General features: G+C 44.5%; 1 protein-coding gene across 1 annotated transcript in view; it reads left to right on the forward strand.

Annotated features, from left to right (window-relative positions):
- Nucleotides 1-20818, forward strand: part of SLC44A3 (solute carrier family 44 member 3) — a 556605-nt gene that overhangs the window by 163644 nt on the left and 372143 nt on the right. The window contains exon 4 of the mRNA XM_069231480.1: nucleotides 14972-15108. Within this exon, the coding sequence (XP_069087581.1) occupies nucleotides 14972-15108 (137 nt within the window). The remainder of the gene's footprint in view (nucleotides 1-14971; nucleotides 15109-20818) is intronic.

Genomic DNA, 20818 nt, shown 5'->3' on the forward strand with positions numbered 1-20818 from the left:
TAAAAATTGCCTACAACCACATGATAGAAATAAAGAAAACACTCTTACACTCTTAATTTCCCCAAACACCACATAGTTTAGAAAACATACTCTGCAACATTAGCAATTAAGGCCTAGTGGCCAATCAGAATTGTACTGGGAAAACATCATACCAGAGCAAATGTGTTCCATGTGCCAAACCTAGAAATGTTTAAGCATCTAGTGTACAAAAATAAAGGCCTTAATTGCTAATGTAATACGAATTACTACTGATTCATTTGGATTGGATATTTGATCCTATATACTGTCACCAGCTTATCTGGAAATTATGTCCATGTTTAATGGTAAAATTCATACTATATATTTTTTGACTCACACAGCATGCATTAGGAAATTGCTGCAGAGTAGATCCAAATGTGTTGCCATTAAATCACTGTGAACCAGACTCTGGAGTGCAAGTTTCTGTGTCTGGAAGTTGTGATACTGACTTTAGATATTTATAGCGGGGCCCGCAACCCCAACTCGCACTGACCTTGGTGGATGCAGCCAGAATTTGCCAGGATCTGTCTTTGTATCATACATTGCAACCTAGCTTCCCCCACCATTTGTTGACTTTCTGCACTATAGTAGCCCCCTGGGATTTGCGGGTAGAGCACTGGCTCTTGCATGTGCTGGCTAGAATGAGGAGGACTGGCCGATTCCCCACTGTGATTTGGAAACTGGTGGGTTCCCAGTGTAATGTGTTATGAAGTGGCAAAGGTTTGGCTCCAGTGTTTGATTGTCGAGAGGTGCGAGTCGATGGTTACTAGCATCACGCTAACAAAACAATGAGTTGCAGCAATTAAACTACTAAAATCCTCAGGCAACAACTTTTTCAATATGAGAGACTTTTAAGGAGGGAAATTAACCGCTGGTGGGAAACCACATCTTTGGATAATTACATCGAGGTGAGGAGGGAGCCACAGTGGTTACGCATCTTCATTACCCCCTATCAGAAATCCTAATCCTACATTTTTGGAAGAATGGTCAGCATTGGTGGCTTCAACCTGCAAGAAAATAATGGAACCTTTGTCTAAATATGCAAAAATTGAATTAGAGCAAATATGGGAAGAGCTTTCTAAGTTAAAGGCAGCTCTTGATCAGCACGAGAACATTCAGAAGTTTATTACCCACATGATACAGAGACTGGTCAATTATGAGGAGAAAATCCAAGCAATAAAAGGCACAAATTCTTGAGGGACAAGCAAGGTTATGCATCTGGTCACATTTTCACCTTCTGGAGAACGTTCAGTAGTGCTGTCAAAGAATACAAACAGCTGGGGGCTCTCAGACAAGAAGAACTGGTTACCTCTGACTCAGGCTCAGAAATCTATTCAGACCTGGATGAACAGCCCAGAATGAGCAATAAGGATGTGCCACCTCTAACTACTATGGACAAGTATCATTTTTTTGCAACAGAACTGAGGACCACGCAAAAAAGCACCACCAGAAAAAGGCTCAGACAGTGGAGGAGGAAGAAAACACGCCTAGGAGAGCAACAAAGAAAAAACACTATGCTGCATGACAGAGCAACACAGCAGACAAAGACAAATTATGAGTGAAGAACATTTAACTGTTATTAATTTATCCTCGTGTGAATTGACTTAGGGTGAACAGTCGCTTTAGGATTTGGGTTTTACTTTTTGTCCAGTAGCCAATATGAACTATAGCAGGAATCATATAGACGTGTTTCTATTCATTCGTAAACTTAAGCTAATGAAGATTTTCTTACAACAAGAGAACAAACGTGGTCCTATCCCTCCCAGTTCTTCTATTCATGATCATACCTTTGAAAACCTGTGTTTGGGATATATTGGAGGATTGGCTGCGTTGCATGAGTGTGGGAGGTAATTGGGCCACACAAAGAGGTCTGTTGTGCTCTTGAACCTTGAGTTAAATAGAACATGCATTAGTCCCTTTAAACTTAAGTCCAAATGCAACCCCACCACACCACATGACAAAACACCTTTCATACAGTAGTAACTAGAGACCTTTCGCAGGTCTGGGAAAACAGCAAAAATCACTATGCAGAGAACCTAACCTCAGAACAAAGGTTGGCCTTGAATTCCCTGTCACAGGACCCCAACATTGTCATCAAGCCCTCTGATAAGGGAGGGCAACGTGGTACTGTAGGATGTCCAAAAATATTTATGAGCGGCGGAGAGACAGCTCATAGGATCAGGAAAATACAAATCTACTACCAATGGGGCTTATAAACAAGCTACTTCCAGGTATCACACCTTGTTAGGTGAATTGAAGGGAAAATGTATTTTGGGTACAGAGGAATTTCAATTTCTTTATGTTCAGAAACCAGTGGCATTATGTTTTTACTTGTTGCCAAAGATACATAAAATAAAGTGAATCCACCAGCCAGACCTATAATTTTGGCTAACAGCCTCTTGGAGCCCACTTCAATTTATCTTGATTTCTTTTTTCTCCCATATGTACTTAATCTTCCCTCATACTGTAGGGACAGTACAGACTTTATCACCAAGATAGGTGAGATACTCTGGCAGTCTACATATCTATTGGTTACTATTGATGTGGTCGCATTATACATCTGCATAGACCACTCTTTGGGTATCCAAGCTGTAGGAGAGTACCCTCTTTTTGGCATGGTTACCCCCACTTTTTGCCTGCTATCAGTGTGCCTAGACTATTTTCACTGCGATCCTGCTAACCAGGACTCCAGTGATTGTGCTCTCTCCCTCCAACTTTGATTACCTTGAACCTATGTGCACTATTGTTGTCGCCTTATAAGTACCTAGTATATGGTACTTAGGTACCCAGGGCATTGGGACACCAGAGGTCCTGCATGGGTTGCAGCATGTATTATGCCCCCCATGGGAGCCCATGCAAAATGTGTCTGCAGGCCTGCCATTACAGCCTGCGTGAAAAGGTGCATGCGCTACACCACTACACCAGGTCACTCCTATGGTAGACCCTAACAGTCCAAAGGGCAGGGTGCAGGTCCCTGTGTGTGAAGGCACCACTGCACAAGCAGAAGTGCCCCTATGAACTCCAGTTCCAATGCTCTGGACTTTGTAAGTGCTGGAAAGCTATTTTACCCGTGTACTGGCCACAGGTCACTCACTACCTGTGGTCCAGCTACATAATGGTAACTCTTAATCTGGGCATGTTTGGTATCAAACATGTCAGAATCATACCCTAATACTGTTGCCAGTATTGGTTGCATGGTTCCATGCACTCTGCGGGCTCCTTAGAGGATCCCCTAGTATTGCTCCTACCAGTCTACCAGGGTTTTGCAGGCAGCCCATGATGCTGGAGCCCCTCAGACAGGTTTCTGCCCTCCTGTGGCAATAGGTGTTAGGAGGCTTGGGATGGGCCGCCTCCTCAAGCCACCATTAGGCGCCCTCCTTGCATAAACCGGTTTGCACCAGCCCAGGGACGCTCCCCTGTCCATCACCACCCCAGGGGTGGTGCCCAGAGCTCATCCAGGTGGCCACTCGATTCAGCCATCTTGAAACTAAGATGTGCAGAGGCCCCTGGGAGCATCTGAATGGCCAAGTCAGGCAGGTGATGTCAGTCACCCCCTCTGATAGGTGGTCACCGTGCAAAGTGCCCAAACCCCCTTTTAGGGCTATTTAGGGACTCCCTTGCTGGTGGGGCCCCAGATTCGGCGTGCAAGACTCCACCAGGACTCCCCTGCATCGTCTACCTCTGTTCCTGGCCATCGGAACCACAACGGGTCACTTCGGGAACTGACAAGACTGCAACTCCGGAGACGACCTCGTCTTGCAACATTGTTTCCCCAGCTCCTTCCAGCAACTGCAACATTTCCCTGGCTGTGCATCCTCTGGGGTAAGCAAAACTTCAGCTGCACCAAGAAGTAAGAAGGAATCTCCCTTGGAGTGAAGGAGTCACACCCCTGCATCTGCAGGCACCTACAGCAACGACGTCCAGCTGCATGGAGCTCCTCTCCTCTGGAACTGCGTGGATCTGGCATAACAGGTGGTGGTCTGAAGTGGTCCCTGTGGTCCTCTCTGCTTGTTGTCCATCTTTGGAGATGGTAAGCCCTTGCCTCTCCTTGCAGGACAGTACCCCTGTGCACTGTGACGCTTGCAGCAACCAAGGGTTATTGTCTCCTCCTCCAAGGGATCTTCAAGCTCAGAGTAGCCCGGCACCCAGCACTTCATCCTTGCAAGGGCAGTCTCTCTTCTGCTGCTCCAGCGACGTGGGACTCCTCTGCAGGTGCGCTGATTGGGCCTCACTGCAACTTACTATGCCTGCTGCCAGTGGGTTGCCTCTGGTGGCTGTGACTGCTTCTGCTGACTCTCCCAACTGCTGAGGGTCAGCCCGGACTTCCCTTCAAGGAACGAGACCCCTGGGCCTTGCTGGTCCTCTTCAGTCTTGCAACTTTTTTTTTTGCCTCCTCTTGCATTTGTCAAGGCTTGATGGTGGTTTTCCTAATCACTGGTTATCTCCCTTGGAGAGGGCCTGTAAAGTACAGAGGGTGCCTCAAAGACAATGGGCAGCAATCTTGTGGCTCCCCTTCTCTGACAAAGGCAGAGACAAACTCCTCACTGTCAGGGGAGAAGATGCAGATGACTATCAGACATTAAAAATGCACTCTTAGAAGACTTGGGGCTAACCACAGAACAATACAAGATCAAGTTCAGGGAGACTAAAAAGGAGTCCTCTCAAGATTGGATAGATTTTGTGGACTGCCCTGTAAAGGCTCTGGAAGGCTGGTTGCATGGAACCAAACTAAATGATTACCAGGGCTTATACAATCTTATTTTGAGAGAGCACATTCTTAATAATTGCATTTCTGATCAGCTGCTTCAGTACCTGGTGGAGTCAGATCTGACATCTCCCCAAAAATTGGGAAAGAAGGCAGACAAGTGGGTTTGCACCAGGGTCAGTAGGAAAGCTCCCACTGGGGGTAACCACAAGAAGAAGGATTCTGCAAAGAATCAGGACAAGGGTGGGACAAACATAAAGAAAATGAGTCTTCAGCAGGCCTACAACACTCTTTTGGAGGTGGGTCTAAGTCCTCTTCCTCTTCCCACAAGAAACCTTGTTGCTACATTTGTAGACAGAAAGGCCATAGGGCAGGTGACAGCACCTGTCCTAAAAAGAGCACCAAGCCTGCTACCATTATTACTACCACTTCTACCCCTAGTGCCCCTGGCAGGAGCAACAATAGTGATAGCAACAGTCAGTCCAAAAGTGTAGCTGGGCTCACCTTGGAGAGTGTAGTGGGGTCTGGGCTAGTCAGGGAGACCACTGAGGCAGTTGTGGTCTCTGAGGGTGGCATTGACCTTGCCACCCTAGCTGCTAGTCCCCTTAATATGGATAAATGCAGGCATATTTCTTTAATCAATTGTTTTGGGGATGAGGCCTACAGGTGCAGAGTCACAATGATGACTGAGAAATTGGTGGCACCTGAACAACACCTACATGGTCACACATACCAAGTGACTGATGCACATAATAACACTCAGTGCCACCCCATGGCAGTTGTTGACTTTAGCTGGGGGGTTCCTGGCCCAAAGAAAGTTGTAGTATCCACTGATCTACCTGTAGAGTGTCTGTTAGGTAATGACTTGGAGACTTCGAGTTGGAGGCCCATGCATCCATTCTGTGCATCCCTCAGCATATCTTTGCTTTCACTTGAGAACAGGCTAAAATGCAAAGGGAGCCAGGAGCACTGGAGCTTGGAACAATAGCCCAGGAAGCTCCTAAAAAGAGAGGCAGGCAGGATAAAAAGTTGCCCCCTGCTCAGACTTCCACGCAGGATTCCACTTGTGAGGGAGAGGAACCTACTTCTTGGTTGCAAGCCACACCAGAGGAGCTTAAGGCTGACACAGCTGAGCTTTTAGGTGCAGGGGGGCCAACTAGGGAAGAACTTAGTCTAGAGCACAGGACGTGTCCTACTCTGAAAAGTCTGAGGCAGCAAGCTGCAGCTCAGGGAGTGGGGGATGTCATTGGGACCCATAGGTTCTACTGGGACAGCAGCCTCCTTTATTCTGAGGCAAAGGACCCCAAACCTGGTGCCACCAGGAGGTTGGTCCTCCCTCAGAAGTTGAGGGAGTTCTTGTTAACTTTAGCCCATGACATCCCCCTTGCAGGCCACTGGAGCAAAGCAAAACTTGGGACAGACATGTCCCTCACTTTCACTGGCCCTACATGTCTGAAGACACAAAGGAGTTTTGTTGCTCCTGCGTGACCTTTCAAGCCAGTGGCAAGGCAGGGGGCACTCCAAATACCCCATTAATTCCACTACAAGTGGTTGGGTACCCTTTGAGGGGTAGGGCCCCTGGGCCCTCCAACTGCATCTGGGAACAGATTTATACTAGTGGTGGTGGTCCATGCCACCAGGCACCCAGAGGCAATTCCTCTTAGGACAACTACAGACCCTGCAGTGTCCAAAGCTCTCCTGGGAATCTTTTCTAGGGTGGGTAAAAATGTCATGTCTCCATACCATAAAGCCAAGTGGAAGTAGTGTGGTGTAACGTAGAAATTCACCACCCCTTATTACCATTAAACAAATGGATTAGTTGAAGGATTCAACAAAACCCTCAAAGGCATGATCATGGGACTCAAAGAAAAACTCAGAAGGAGGTGTGATGTCCTATTGCCTTGCCTCCTCTTCACCTATAGGGACGTTCCTCAAAATGGAGTAGGCTACAGCCCCTTTGAGCGCTTGTTTGGACATCCTGTTAGCGGTCCACTTCTCCTTGTGAAGGAAGGCTAGGAGCAACCTCTAAAGCCTCCCAAACAGGACACAGTGGATTAGGTATTAGGCCTAAGATCAAGAATGGCTAAATACATGAAGAGGGCATCTAAAAATCTTCAGGCCAGCCAAGAACTGCAGAAGCAGTGGCATGGCCAGAAGGCTGTACTGACTGTTTACCAGCCAAGACAGAAAGGGTGTGTCCTGGAGCCTGTACTTCCCGGGCACTCCAAGATAAGTGGAGTGGCCCCCACACTATTGTGGAGAGAAAAGGTGAGGTCACCTATCTGGTTGACCTGGGCACTCCCAGAAGCCCCCACAGAGTGCTTCATGTGAATCACCTCAAGCCTTGCTATGACAGGGCTGACATGACTCTACGCATGGCCACTGATGTAGGTGAGGAAGAAGAGAGTGACCCTCTCCCTGACCTCTTCTCCCACAACACAGTAGATTGGTCAGTAGAGGGCGTTATTCTTGCTGACTGCCTCACTGACCAACAGAAGGAAGTCTCTTAGAACCTTTGATTTGACTGCTGGATACTGGCAGATCAAGTTATCAGAGGAAGCCAAACCCAAAACAGCATTCTCAACACCTAGTGGGCATTATCACTTCACAGTGATGCCGTTTGGGTTGAAGAATGCCCCTGCAACATTTCAGAGGTTGGTGAACAAAGTTTTCCAAGGCCCAGAAAGCTTCAGTGCAGTTTATCTTGATGAGATAGCTGTCTTTAGTTCCACCTGGGAGGATCACCTGGTCCACCTTGGAAATGTACCGGAGGCTGTACAAAAAGCAGACCGCACTATCAAGGCATCAAAATGCCAGGTAAGGCATGGTAAAGTTGTGTATCTGGGCCGCCTCCTAGGTGGTGGCCAGATTCAGCCACTCCAGGGCAAAATCCAGACAACCTTGGATTGGTTTGCCCCTACTATTCAGACCCAAGTCAAAGCCTTCCTGTGCTCACGGGATACTGTAGGAGGTTCATTAAGAATTATGGCTCCATTGAACCCCCCTTAAATCATCTCACATCAAAAAGGATGCCCAAGAATGTTTTATGGATAACTAGCTGCCACAAAGCTTTTGATGACCTGAAACAGGCCAAGTGCTCTGCTTACATTTTAAGAAGCCCTGATTACTCCAAGCAGTTCATTGTACAAACCGATGCATCTGAGGTAGGGATAGGGGAAGTACACTCTCAACTAAATAATGAGGGCCAGATTCAACTTGTAGCTTTTATAAGCAGAAGCTTGAGCCCCCGGGAAAAGCGTTGTACAGCCATTGAGAGGGAGACCTTTGTTGTGGTCTAGAAGATGCCGAGGCCATACTTGTTTGGCACTCACTTCCTTGTTCAGACAGACCACAAGCCCCTTATATGGCTTAAGCAAATGAAAGACAGAAATCTCACATTGTTGAGGGGGTCCAGGAAATAGACTATAAAGTGCAACATAGACCTGGGAGTAACCACTCCAATGCAGATGTACTCTCCAGATATTTCCACTCAGACAATGAAGACTCAACTGGGCAAAATTTGTCTCATTGTCCTTCGTTTGGGGAGGGAGGGCTGTGTAGGAAAGTACCCTCTTTTTGGCATGATTACCCCCACTTTTTGCCTCTTATCAGTGTGCCTAGACTGTTTTCACAGGGATCCTGCTAACCAGGACCCCAGTGATTGTGCTCTCTCCCTTCAAATTTGATTACCTTGGACCTTTGTGCACTCAACAATTGGGATACTGGTGTCCCATTACAAGTCCCTAGTATATGTGACTTAGGTACCCAGGGCATTGGGAGGCCAGGGGTCCCCCATGGGCTGCAGCATGTCTTATGCCACTCATGGGAGCCCATGCAAAAGGTGTCTGCAGGTCTTCAATTGCAGCCTGTGTGAAAAGGTGCATGTACCCTTTCACTACAGGTCACTATACCAGGTTACTGTAAGTTACCCCTGTGGTAGACCCTTCCAGCCCAAAGGGCAGGGTGCAGGTCCCTGTGTGAGAGGGCACCCCTGCATGAGCAGAAATGTCCCTACGAACTCCACTTCCAATGCACTGGACTTTGTAAGTGGGGGAAAGCCATTTTACCCATGTAATGGCCACAGGTACAGCTACATAATGGTAACTCTGAACCTGTGCATGTTTGGTATCAAACATGTCGAGATCATACCTCAATAATGTTACCAGTATGGGTTGCATGATTCCATGCATTGTGGGGGCTCCTTAAAGGACCCCCCAGTATTGCTTCTACAAGTATTCCAGGGTTTTGTGGGCAGCCCACGCTGCTGCAGCCCATCAAACAGGTTTCTGCTCTCCTGCTGCTAAACCAGCTCAGGCAGGGGAAACAGAACATAGGATTTCCTGAGGGAGAGGGGAGGCAACACCCTCTCCCTTGGAAATAGGTGTTACAAGGTTAGGGAGGAGTAGCCTCCCCAAACCACCGGTTTGCATTGAAGGGCACATTTGGTGCCCTCCTTGCATTAACCTGTTTACACCAGCCGAGGGACCCCAGGTCTCTGCTCTGGAGTGAAACTGGACAAAGGAAAGGGAAGTGACCACTCCCCTGTACATCATCACCCCAGGGTTGGTGCCCAGAGCTCCTCCAGGTGGCCACTCGATTTTGCCATCTTGAAACTAAGATGTGCAGAGGCCCCTTGGAGCATCTGAGTGGCCAGGTCAAGCAGGTGACCTCATAGGTGTTCACCGTGCAAAGGGGCCAGACCTCTTTTTAGGGCTATTTAGGGTCTCCCTTGCAGGTGGGTCACCAGATTCAGCCTGCAAGACTCTACCAGGACTCCTCTCCATTGTCTATTTCTGCTCCTGGCCACCAGAACTGCAACTGAACACTTCAGGAACCGACAAGACTGCAACTCTCAAGACGACCTCGCCTTGCAACATTGTTTCCCCATGTCCTTCCAGCAACTGCAACAATTCCCTCGCTATGTGTCCTCTGGGGTCAGGAAGACTTCAGCTGCACCAAGAAGTAAGAAGGAGTCTTCCTTGGAGTGAAGGAGTCACTCCCCTGCATCTGTAGGCACCTACAGCCGCAACATCCAGCTGCGTGGATCTGCTCTCCTCTGGAACTGTGTGGATCCTGCATCACAGATGGTGTTCTGGACTTGTACCCTTGGTCCTCTCTGCCCGCTCTCGATCTTGGGAGATGGTGAGCCCTTGCCTCTCCTTGCAGGACAGTACCTCTGTGTACTGCGACCTTTGCAGCAACCAAGGCTTGTTGTCTCCTGCTCCAAGGGATCTTCAGGCTCTGAGTAGCCCCAGCCTCCAGCACTTTATCCTTGCAAGGACAGTCTCTCTGCTGCTCCAGCGACATATGACTCCTCTCCAGGTGTGCTGATTGGGCCTCACTACAACTTACTGTGCCTGCTCCAAGTGGGTTGTCTGTGGGGGCTACGACTGCTTCTGCTGACTCTCTGAACTGCTGAGGGTCAGCCTGGGCTCCCCTTCAAGAGTCGAGTCCCCCAGACCTTGCTGGTCCTCTTCAGCCTTGCAACTCTTCTTTTGCCTCCTCTTGCATTTGCCAAGGCTTGTTGATGGTTCTCCTAACCACTACGACGTGGCGACAAACATGGGACATCATCAGCAAAGCTCTAAGGACTTCTCTGCAACTCTGGGGCTCCACAGCTGATCTTCTCCTTTTGCATGTCGACCCAAATCTTCATCCACAGAAGGGTGGGCAGTGGATCCTGCCCCAACTGGACACTCCATCGTGGACTAGACTCTCTCCCCTTCTTTTGCAGGTCATCTTCTTCCAGAATCCACCTCTGGGTTTCTCTGGTCTGGTCCTGTTCTTGCACAATCCATTTTCTAAGTTCTATTGTTAGTGCTCTGTAAGACCACGTACTTACTTCTGCTCTACTGGTCGCTGGGGGTCACTAAGGTACTCACCTCTTAGGGTCATGAGTTTGCCCAGCTCCCACCTAAGTACTCCATATCCTTGGGTGGGGGACTTCACTTTGCATTCCACTATTTTAGTATATGGTTTGGCCCTCTCCTAGGGCCTTAGCTATTTTCTACAGTTCTTGCCAATGCTTGTTGGTTCCTATGTGAATCCCTAATTATATTTATATATATATATATATATATATATATATATATATATATATATATATATATATATATAGTGTGCACTTACCTAAACTAAGTAATTTAGTTCAGTGTTACCATAATAAAGTTCCTTTATTTTTGCAACACTGTGTGGTTCCTTTCAGGTGTAATAAGCTGCTTCGCATTCCACTATTTTAGTATATGGTTTGGCCCTTTCCTAGGGCCTTAGCTATTTTCTACAGTTCTTGCCAATGCTTGTTGGTTCCTATGTGAATCCCTAATTGTATATATTTATATATATATATATATATATATATATATATATATATATATATATATATATATATATATATATATAGTGTGCACTTACCTAAACTAAGTAATTTAGTTCAGTGTTACCATAATAAAGTTCCTTTATTTTTGCAACACTGTGTGGTTCCTTTCAGGTGAAATAAGCTGCTGTGTGACTGCTGTGATATTGTAAGTGCTTTGCACTCCTCCTAGATAAGTCTTGTCTGCTCATCCACAGCTACCTCTAGAGCTCCCTGGCTTCCTAGACACTGTCTTCGTTCACTAATAGGGGTTGCCTGGACCTGGTATAAGGTGCCAGCACTATAGTTGTACACCCCGCACCTGGCCAGCTTTCTACACAAGCTTGTAGGCATTTTTTTAGATCAAAGACCCACTAATTTATAAAAACAAACAGAAAAACAACATGCAGCACGCTCGTAGGTAACGCACTAATCCCTATGAGTGCCTAATTATCCACAATGCTGAGTGCAAAGATAATTATTTCTAGTATCAACAGGCGTGCAACTCCACCCATGCCCCTGCTGCATAGAGAGCCTCAGAGGCTGGACTAGCCCCAATAAGATAAACCCAAATAGAGTAAAAAGATAGTCCAGTACTCCAGTAGTAAAGATGAAATAAATCTTCCTTTTAATTCTTTTCAAGTCCAATATTTGGTATTCGCACAGTTCTGTAAATGTGGCATATGGTACAGAAAATAGACAGCCAACGCGTTTCGCCCACCAAAGGGGCTTCTTCAGGGCACAGTGGAACGCCGGTCCCAATGCGTGAAGGATCACTTCCGCCGGCCCCACAATTACTACAACTGTTGCTCTGACTGCGTTACTTACTACGAATTTAGCCCGAATTACACACCTGCCAGCTTTTCGGCATTTTATTTCTTGCTGCATTTTCGATTATTGTGACCGACTGGATACCATTGTGCCCTGAAGAAGCCCCTTTGGTGGGCGAAACGCGTTGACTGTCTATTTTCTGTACCATATGACACATTTACAGAACTGTGCGAATACTAAATATTGGGCTTGAAAAGAATTAAAAGGAAGATTTATTTCATCTTTACTACTGGAGTACTGGATTCTCTTTTTACTGTATCCAATGGTTTGCTTGTCTGGTGGTGCACCGCCTATTTGGGTTTAACCCATTAATTTAAATGGTCATTCCATGATGTTGTTAGACATGTTGAGGTTCTCTCCCGAGAATATTTTTTTTCCTGTTTAATGAATCCTGGCACAAGCAGCTAGTCGGGACTGCGATGGGCAGTTGCTTTGCCCCAAGTTATGCTTGTATTTTTATGGGCTGGTGGGAGGAGCAACATGTCTGGATTACAATTATGATTGGCCACTAGACCTTAATTGCTAATCTGATATGAATTACTACTGATTCACTTGGATTGGATATTGGATCCTAAATCTAATATCTGGAAATTATGTTTGTGTTTAATGGTGAAATTCATACAATATGTTTTTTGACTCACGCAGCATGCATTAAGAGATTGCTGCCAAGTCTGTTTTCTAAACTATATGGCATTTGGGGAAACAAAGAGTCTTTACTTTATTTCTGTCATGTGGTTGTAGGCACTTTATAGGGGGAGTGGTACACAACTTTGTTTGTATTAGGCCGTGAGGAAGATCTCGTGTAGATCGAAACGTGTTGCCATTAAATCACCATGAACCCGACTCTGGAGTGCAAGATTCTGTGCCTGGAAGTGTGACTCTGACTTTGGATATTTACAGTGGGGCCCGCACCCGCGACTAGCACTGACCGTGGTGGGGGGTGCAGCCAGGATTTGCCGGGATCCGTCTTTATATATATATATATATATATATATATATATATATATATATATATAGTAACATCTACTGTTATTAGCACTGTAAATAAATATTACCATGACTCAATGTAATTTTGAGAATTCAATTTCTTAATCTCTATGACTTGTCATTTTCACTTTTTATTTGGTGAATGCGACAGCACTGGAATCATGTTAAAAAAGGGAGTCTTGGATTTCCTCATTACAGAGGCCATTAATACCCTGTAGATTGCAGTGCTCAAGAAATTGGCCATTCCTTGTGGAATTCATGCTTTCTGCAGTAGAAATGGCAACAACATGAACAAGCATTGGCAATGCCAATAGGTCTCGCTTTAGGGGAATGTTGTATGGTAATGTGCTGCATTACAAGTAAATAGCTTGGGGATAGATATTTATTTGTGTGAAAGCAAAGAACTGTAGAATAATATTGGTGTCGTTTTAAAGACCAGGTGACAGTTGCACTGTCAAGTCAGACCTAAAAATCCATGTAGGCTAATGACTGCCTTACTCCCATCTGTGCCGCTGCCAGAGAAAAACAACATAAATTATCTAGTTATCGAAGACAGTTTAATAGCATTCCAATGTCATGTGGGTGCTTCTTCAAGTTCAAGCATAGTCAGCTGGATAAATAAACAAGATGATTAGAGCTGCATTGAGGGCTAACACTTTTTATTGAAGCACATAACTTCTCCCCAATCAAAACATGCACTCCTGGCTCCCAACATGTGGGTGGAGTCAATGCCCCTCTTTAGTGATGCTCACATAATTGTCTGCTGACAGCTGCGCTGTCAAGCAAGACCCTAAAAGCCAAGAAGCAACTGTCCTCTCATGAGTTCAATCTCTTTGCCTTAAATACATCCATTCAAATGAAACCTTAGCATTGTAAGTGTTTCACCCTCACCATTGTCTGCATCACAGATGCCACTTTGGCTTGTCTTGCTTCACCCCATGCTTTTCCATTTCATTTAGCAATTTGGCCAATCTTGTGGCTTATATTCAAATACATTTTGAATAAAAAATAACCTGCTACGGATAAACTTCCCTCCCTGCATGACAAGTAATACTCATATAGTCTTTAGTCACCTTCCTTCCATTCACAGAATATTTTCAGATCTCTAACAGTTTTAGATTGTAATGCTGAAGGTCTTTCATAGTGATGTTCATCCTAAAACCATTTTAAGGGTACACTCCAGCTTTCCATTAAAAGCGGTCCAAATGTAATTCTCTAATGCAGCCATGCTAAGAATGTGTGTGGCAGTGAGGTTGGATGTCCATCTTATTCATCTGTTTATCTGATTTATGAAGTCCCTGGCCATCCTGAAATTCTGACTTTGAGATATCCTTCCAGAAGCATTGATGGCCCCAGCCCTAAACGATGGCACTTTGAATCCAGAGAAATTGTTTTCCGTAGGGATAGGCAAAGTTGTTTGTTAAGTTGGTTGACTTGCAATTTCATGAAAATATTTTAAAAACTTTACCCAGAGGTGTAGTAGCACTGCGCGACAGTGGGGGAATGTTCCCACTTCCAACCTTGGCCTTGTTCAGGTCACCATTCAAGCACAACACACTGTTGTTCCCCACTTCTGGATACTCCATCTTAAGGGGGGTGGGACTTCCAGAACCACAGAGCAATGGTGTAACACGAAATGGTGAGGTACAAAAAGTGCAGAATGTGGTGAGAGGCGCTCTAGTACCCAATATCTCACAGATATTCATTGCTGAGTGGGGGTCTCTTGAAGGATTTGGGGCCACTTAAAGGGTTGGGGCCCCTCTGCGCTGTAGAGCCTGTGTTTCGTTCCTGACACAGAGAATGTCCAGTTCCTGGATGTGGAGCAGCCCCTTTTTCCTGTTTTACTCGCTGCTCAGCTGGGAATGCTAATTGCTTCAGCTTGATGTCTTACACTTACGTGGGAAAACAAATTATATGAAGTTGGTCCCAGATTCAAAGGTTTAGCTATGTTGCTCGCTCCAAGTTTAAAATAACTTTTGTTGATTAGTTTCCCATTTTACCACTGAGTATTCTTGTTAATTGTTGAAGCAGCAATAGAACACATTTCATTTTTGTATATATTTTGTCTTCCATTTTAGACATGTTTTTTTCTTAAACTCGTGCAGTATGGAAATCCGCAATCTTAAAATAAATTCCACAGCTTTGTGCGTGTCCAGTTGTCCTCAGAAGCAGCTCAGCTCCTTGGAGGAAGTTCAGTTGTTTGCCAAAAATAACGGTAGGTAGCAAATGCTGTAAAACAAGATGCAAAATAGTGCTTTTGAATTTATACTCTCCACTTTTGCCTAAATCAGTTAAACAACAAGAATGTGCATGCTAGCTGTTTGCCTATGACCACTTTAATTGTAAGAGCAGTTGTTGGACCTGCCTTTTTTATTTATTTATTTATAGCGTTTCCCCCTGAAATTAGGTTTTTGTTGCTGAACTGTTTTTTGATGGCATTAGAACTCTGAACTGTTTCCCAGTGGAAAAATGTTTGTGCTCTTTCCCTAAACATGATACAACTGGCGTCTACCTAATTAGGACATTTAATTTACTTGTATGTTCCTAATACACTATACCACATGTTCCCAGGGCCTGTAAGTTAATTGTTGCTAGTGGGTCTGCAGTACTCATTGTGCCACCCACTAAAGTAGCCTTTTTAAATCATGCCTTAGGTCTGTCACAGTAGCCTGTAGTGTAGTCTTAAACTGTCAAATCTGCTGCATTCTCCCAGCTCCTCAAAGCCTCCTCCACTGCAATGAGAACTTTTAGCGCTGGAATTTGAGAAGGTACGTTTTTCAGCTGGACTCACCTGGCCCCAGCCCAATCTCCATTGCAGTCAGCCTGAACTTGTGACTTTCTTCCGGTCTAGCACAATCCAATGACCTTTTTACACTGAAAAGCCAAAGGTTACAGGGATGTTATAGCTAGGCTCACATTTCACTCATACAAAACCTGCGAAATTCAGCAGTTATAGTTACATAAGATAACTCTAACTTACGCCCTCACAATGCACTGCTTACGACTTTACATATTGCATCACTCATGCCCTGGTCAGTGACATCACTGATGACATTAGGCCTTACATATAGGCCTTACATATAAAATCCCTCCCTCATATAAAATAAAGATTTATCGTCAGGCAGATGGCAGTCCCGATGGCACCCCCCCCTTCCTGCACAAACTAAGTATTAAACCCTGTAGAGGAGGCAGTCCCCTGAGCTGTGGGGAAGGCCGTGTGCGCCTCCCCATATAAAATGAAGACTTTGCCCCAGGGAGGTGGTGGTCCCCGGGGCATAGGGGGCTGTCCGGCCCCTAGCTCATTTTTGGCTAGTCTCCCCAGGGAGGTGGTAGTCCCTGAGGCTAATATAAGCCCTAGGAGTGGGAGAGTTGCGGCCCCTCCTTTTTTAAAGCCCCCATGACCTGGCTCACCCAGGGGCCAAATAAAAGAAGAGGACAGGCAACAACCTTTTTTTTTTTTTTTTTTTTTTCATTTTGTTAAAATCCGCATCTCTGCGGATTTGTCAGAGATGTAAAAAAATACATTATTTTTAGCCCTGGCAGTGGCTATAAGGGTTCCCTAGGCCAAGGCTAGGAGTTCAGGGTGAACCTACCCTGGCCCCTTTTCTTTCTTTTTAAAAAAACTTTTTTATGTGGGACTCGGCTCAAGCCGAGTCCCAATATGTTTGCCTTGTTGAAGTGTTGGCAGCCAATCTATCAGCACAGGGAAAGTTGACTGCACCTCCCTAGATATCAGTATTTTTTAATCTGTAATTTCTCCAAATCTACTGAACAGAATTACACCAAATAACAAAAAGCAAGCTTTCTGGATCAAGAGCTAGCTTTTCTGCCAAATGTGGTGTAATTCCATCCAGCAGTTCTGGCTATAGTTGTATTCAAAATCCCTATGAGAAAATGCATGGGGGAAAACACATTTTGGGACCAACCCCATTTTTCTCTGCCCATGCTTAATGGATCACCCCAAAGCTATCAACATAGCGGCTTAACCCACTGAAGTATAAGTTTAAGTATAAGTTTTGATAATTTCTTAAAGATTCATCAAGCAGCAAAGCAAAAGACACTCTTCCTATGGAAAACTATAACTACCTCCTGGTGACCACCAGTAGGTTTTATATATAAATACATTTAATGTCTCTGGGTGTTAGATTTTTCTTGTTCCAGCATCATTTTATTTTATAAAAATTTACTTTATTTTTTTCTAAATTGGTTTGGGATTGTTCACTTAATTACTGATTATGCGCTGTGTAAAAACTTTACACTTTGTCTCTAAGTTAAACCTGACTGTTTTGTGCCATCCTACTAGAGGGTTATGCACAGGTTAATGTAGTACCTTTTGTGGTTCACCCTGAGAAGGATTATGGTAGTTGTCTGGGTGATTCTTCCACCCCCTAAACTCATAACCCAATTTCTTACATCATTCATTTGTGAACCAACCTATTCTGCATATGTGTTTGAGCACTTGACACTTATGTTTCTGTTATCACAAAACAAAGATATTAAAACAATTGAAAAACACATATGTCACTATCATAAAACATTTAGACACCAAACAAAAGTATTTTCTCAAAAAGAATGTGTTTGTGTTATTTTCCTTGTTCTCATGGAGCTATGTGAGGAATTTATTTTCTCTGGATGAATATACTTGGATTAATATGTAAAGCTACAAGGGTAATGTAAAACAAGACATGGAAGTAGTAGTTAAATAAAATGAATACACGTTAATAGAAAAACACCTGACTCTGGTTCCTTCTCCCAATGTTATATACCATATAGTGTCTGCAAAGCTCTCCAATACCATCCAGAACTTATCCAAGGAATTAAAAATTCACTTTATATAATGAAATGTAAATTAGGATGAGTGACTGTAGGGTGGCCACCAAGCAATGTACAGTGATAAAAAAACTGAATACTGCCCAATGATTTTGATGTTAAATACCACAGATGAGATATTTGTTTGACAAAGCCAGGGCCTGGACACTTTACCGTGGGCTATTCTTGGTTATTAAAAAGGAGGAAAGCTAAGCAGCCTTTATTGTGCGGACTGTGTGCCTCAGATTGTGCACCAGGTTGTGTAAGCAAAAGTTATTAGAATGGACATTGTTAAGCTGTTGAACTTGAGTAGGTTGTTGACTACAAAGGAGAATCCCGAAAGACAATCAACCTTGTGCCTACAAGAAGGCACAGATGTCAAATGCACAAAGAGTGATTTTCTTAATTATTTGTTTCTCCCAATAGCGATGTACATGTTCATTTTTATATGAGTTTCCGTGCAAAACTTAAACTAAACTAACAAATCAGTAAATCTACAGCATTGTTTATAGATGTCCTGTATTATAAGTGAAAACTAATATCTACAGTTAATCAAAATCCTAGATGTTTAGGAACATATGTTCTAAATGGGCAAACCTTTTTCCCACACACTGAGTTGCTTGGCCTCCAAGTATCCCTTTCCTACATAGTGAAATAAAGTCACTATACAGTTGAATAAATCTAAAGATGAAGACTGGCAGGATTAGAAATAATGTTTTAAATAAAAAGAACTATGTTCTCTTTGATCATGTCACATCATCAAGTTCTCTCACTAAGTTTTATGCACATTTTGTCAAATCACTGGGAGTACCGGCCCAGACTCCAGCCCACATGCAAACAGATTTAATTAAAGCAAATTCTTCAAACATTGGGCTACACTCAACCAGTAAAAGTAACCTAATTTTTTGCAATAATCATTTATTTCAATCTAATGTCTCCATTTTAGGTTGCAGCTTGGAGACTTTCAGAAAGTTGACCTAGGAATGCATTCTGCTCATTGATTACCATTGGCTTTTTAGTTTGTAACTCACACTTTCTGGCTTTCCACTTGCTAGCTTTATTCACTTTAGACTCTCCAGTTTCGGTTTGTCCTTCCCATTACCTATACCATGTTTTCTGTATTCTTCCACAAAATGGCTTTTTGTTAACAGGCCTTTCAATCTTGTTCTTATCTCATTACATTTGCTGTGCGTTCAAAGACCAGGCTCTAATGTCAGGTGCTGTCTTCAAAGGGCATTTGTTTACTTTTCTTTGTCCGACTTCAAAGTGAGAGCAAAAAGAGTTTTTTATCTATCGTATAACAACATTTAAATGAACTGTGTAAGTATTTCAGCATATATTAGAATCATAAATGCACAAATGAAGTGTTTTTTTTGTTATTTTTGAAGTGCGTTGGAAACCAATACTTTAATATGATCGGACAAATCATTAAACTAGGTGATGCAATTTTCACCCATTTTTGCCTGGCTCTGTATAGTTTTATTTGGAAAACTGTATGTCTGTGCAAATGTATTGGTAGTTTCAATTGAAAATGTGTTGTCTGTAATGGCACTGTGTTACCACACCATGATACTCCATTCTAGGCCACTCTAATCTGCACCACTCCACACCACTGCACTCCACTCAGCACCACTCCATTTTATACCACTCCATGCCACTGCACTCTCCACCACTCCATGCCACTGTACTCTACCCCACTCCACTCTGTGCCACTGCACTCTATGCCACTTCACCCTACGCCTCTCTACTCTGCCCTGTACTACTCTACTCTGCCAATGCACTCTTCGCCACTCTACAACACTGCACTCTTCGCCAATGAAATTTACACCACTCCAGTCTAGGCCACCCCAATCTTCTCTGCACATCTCCACTCTACGCCACTGTACTCTTCGCCACTCTGCAACAATGCAGTCTATGCCACTGCACTCTTTTGTACTTGGCTTTACACCAATGCACTTTCCTCTGTAACACTCAACTCTATGCCCCTGCACTCTACACCAATCCACTCTACGCCACTCTAATCTACACTGCTCTAATGCATTCTATGCCACTGCACTCTACCCTACTTTACTCTACACCATTACAGTCTGTGCTACTGTAAGCAACTGCACTCTAGCCTGCACCAGTCTACTCTGTCACTTCACTCTACTCTGAAACAATCAACTCTACGCCTCTGCATTCTACGCCACTTTGCTCCACTCCACTTTATGCTATTGCACAATATGCCACTCTACTCTTAACCACTGCACTCTGCGCCAGTGCACTCTACACAACTGCTCTCTGTGACTGCACTTTATGCCACTGCACTCTACTATGCATCACTGTACTCTATGCCACTGAACTCTTTGCCACACTACTCCAGTCTACATCCTACTCCACTCTACACCACTACACTCTACTCTGCAATACTGCACTCTCTGCCTCTGAACTCTACACAAATCTTCTCCGCAGTACTCCACTTTACGGCACTGCACTCTATGCCACTGCAGTATATGGCACTATACTTTACTCTGCTGCACTCTGAGCTATTTTACACCAATCTGAGTCACTGCACTCTATGCCAATCTACTCTACGCCACTGTCCTCTGCATCACTCAGCTCTATGTTATTCCACTCTGCACCACTATATGCCATTCTGCTCTCTGCCACTTCACACTGCTCCACTCTGTGGCGCTCCACCCTGCACCATTCCAATCTGCACCACTTCACTCTGCACTGGTCCATTCTCTTATGAACCACTCTAATCTGTGCCACTGCATTCTACAATGCTGCATTGTATGCCACTGAATTCAATGCCACTGCACTCTACTCCCCTATACTCTGCAACACTCTATGCCAATGTACTTTACACCAGTATAATCTACTCTACGCCACTTCAATGTATGCTACTCTACGCATCTCAACACTGTTCCACTCCAGTACACGGCACTCTCTGCATTTCACTCTACAACACTCTACTCTACTCATCGTCACTCCACTGTACAATACTCCACACCACACTCCTCTATGCCACTAACCTTTAGCCAGGCTGAACAGGCACATAGCTGAACACCATGGATAAACACACTGGGAAAGCCAATAGCTCTTGCATATGTGAGACCTATTGACTTTGCCAA

The sequence above is a fragment of the Pleurodeles waltl genome, chromosome 4_2, assembly GCF_031143425.1.
Source record: "Pleurodeles waltl isolate 20211129_DDA chromosome 4_2, aPleWal1.hap1.20221129, whole genome shotgun sequence".
In the NCBI taxonomy this organism is placed as follows: Eukaryota; Metazoa; Chordata; class Amphibia; order Caudata; family Salamandridae; genus Pleurodeles; species Pleurodeles waltl.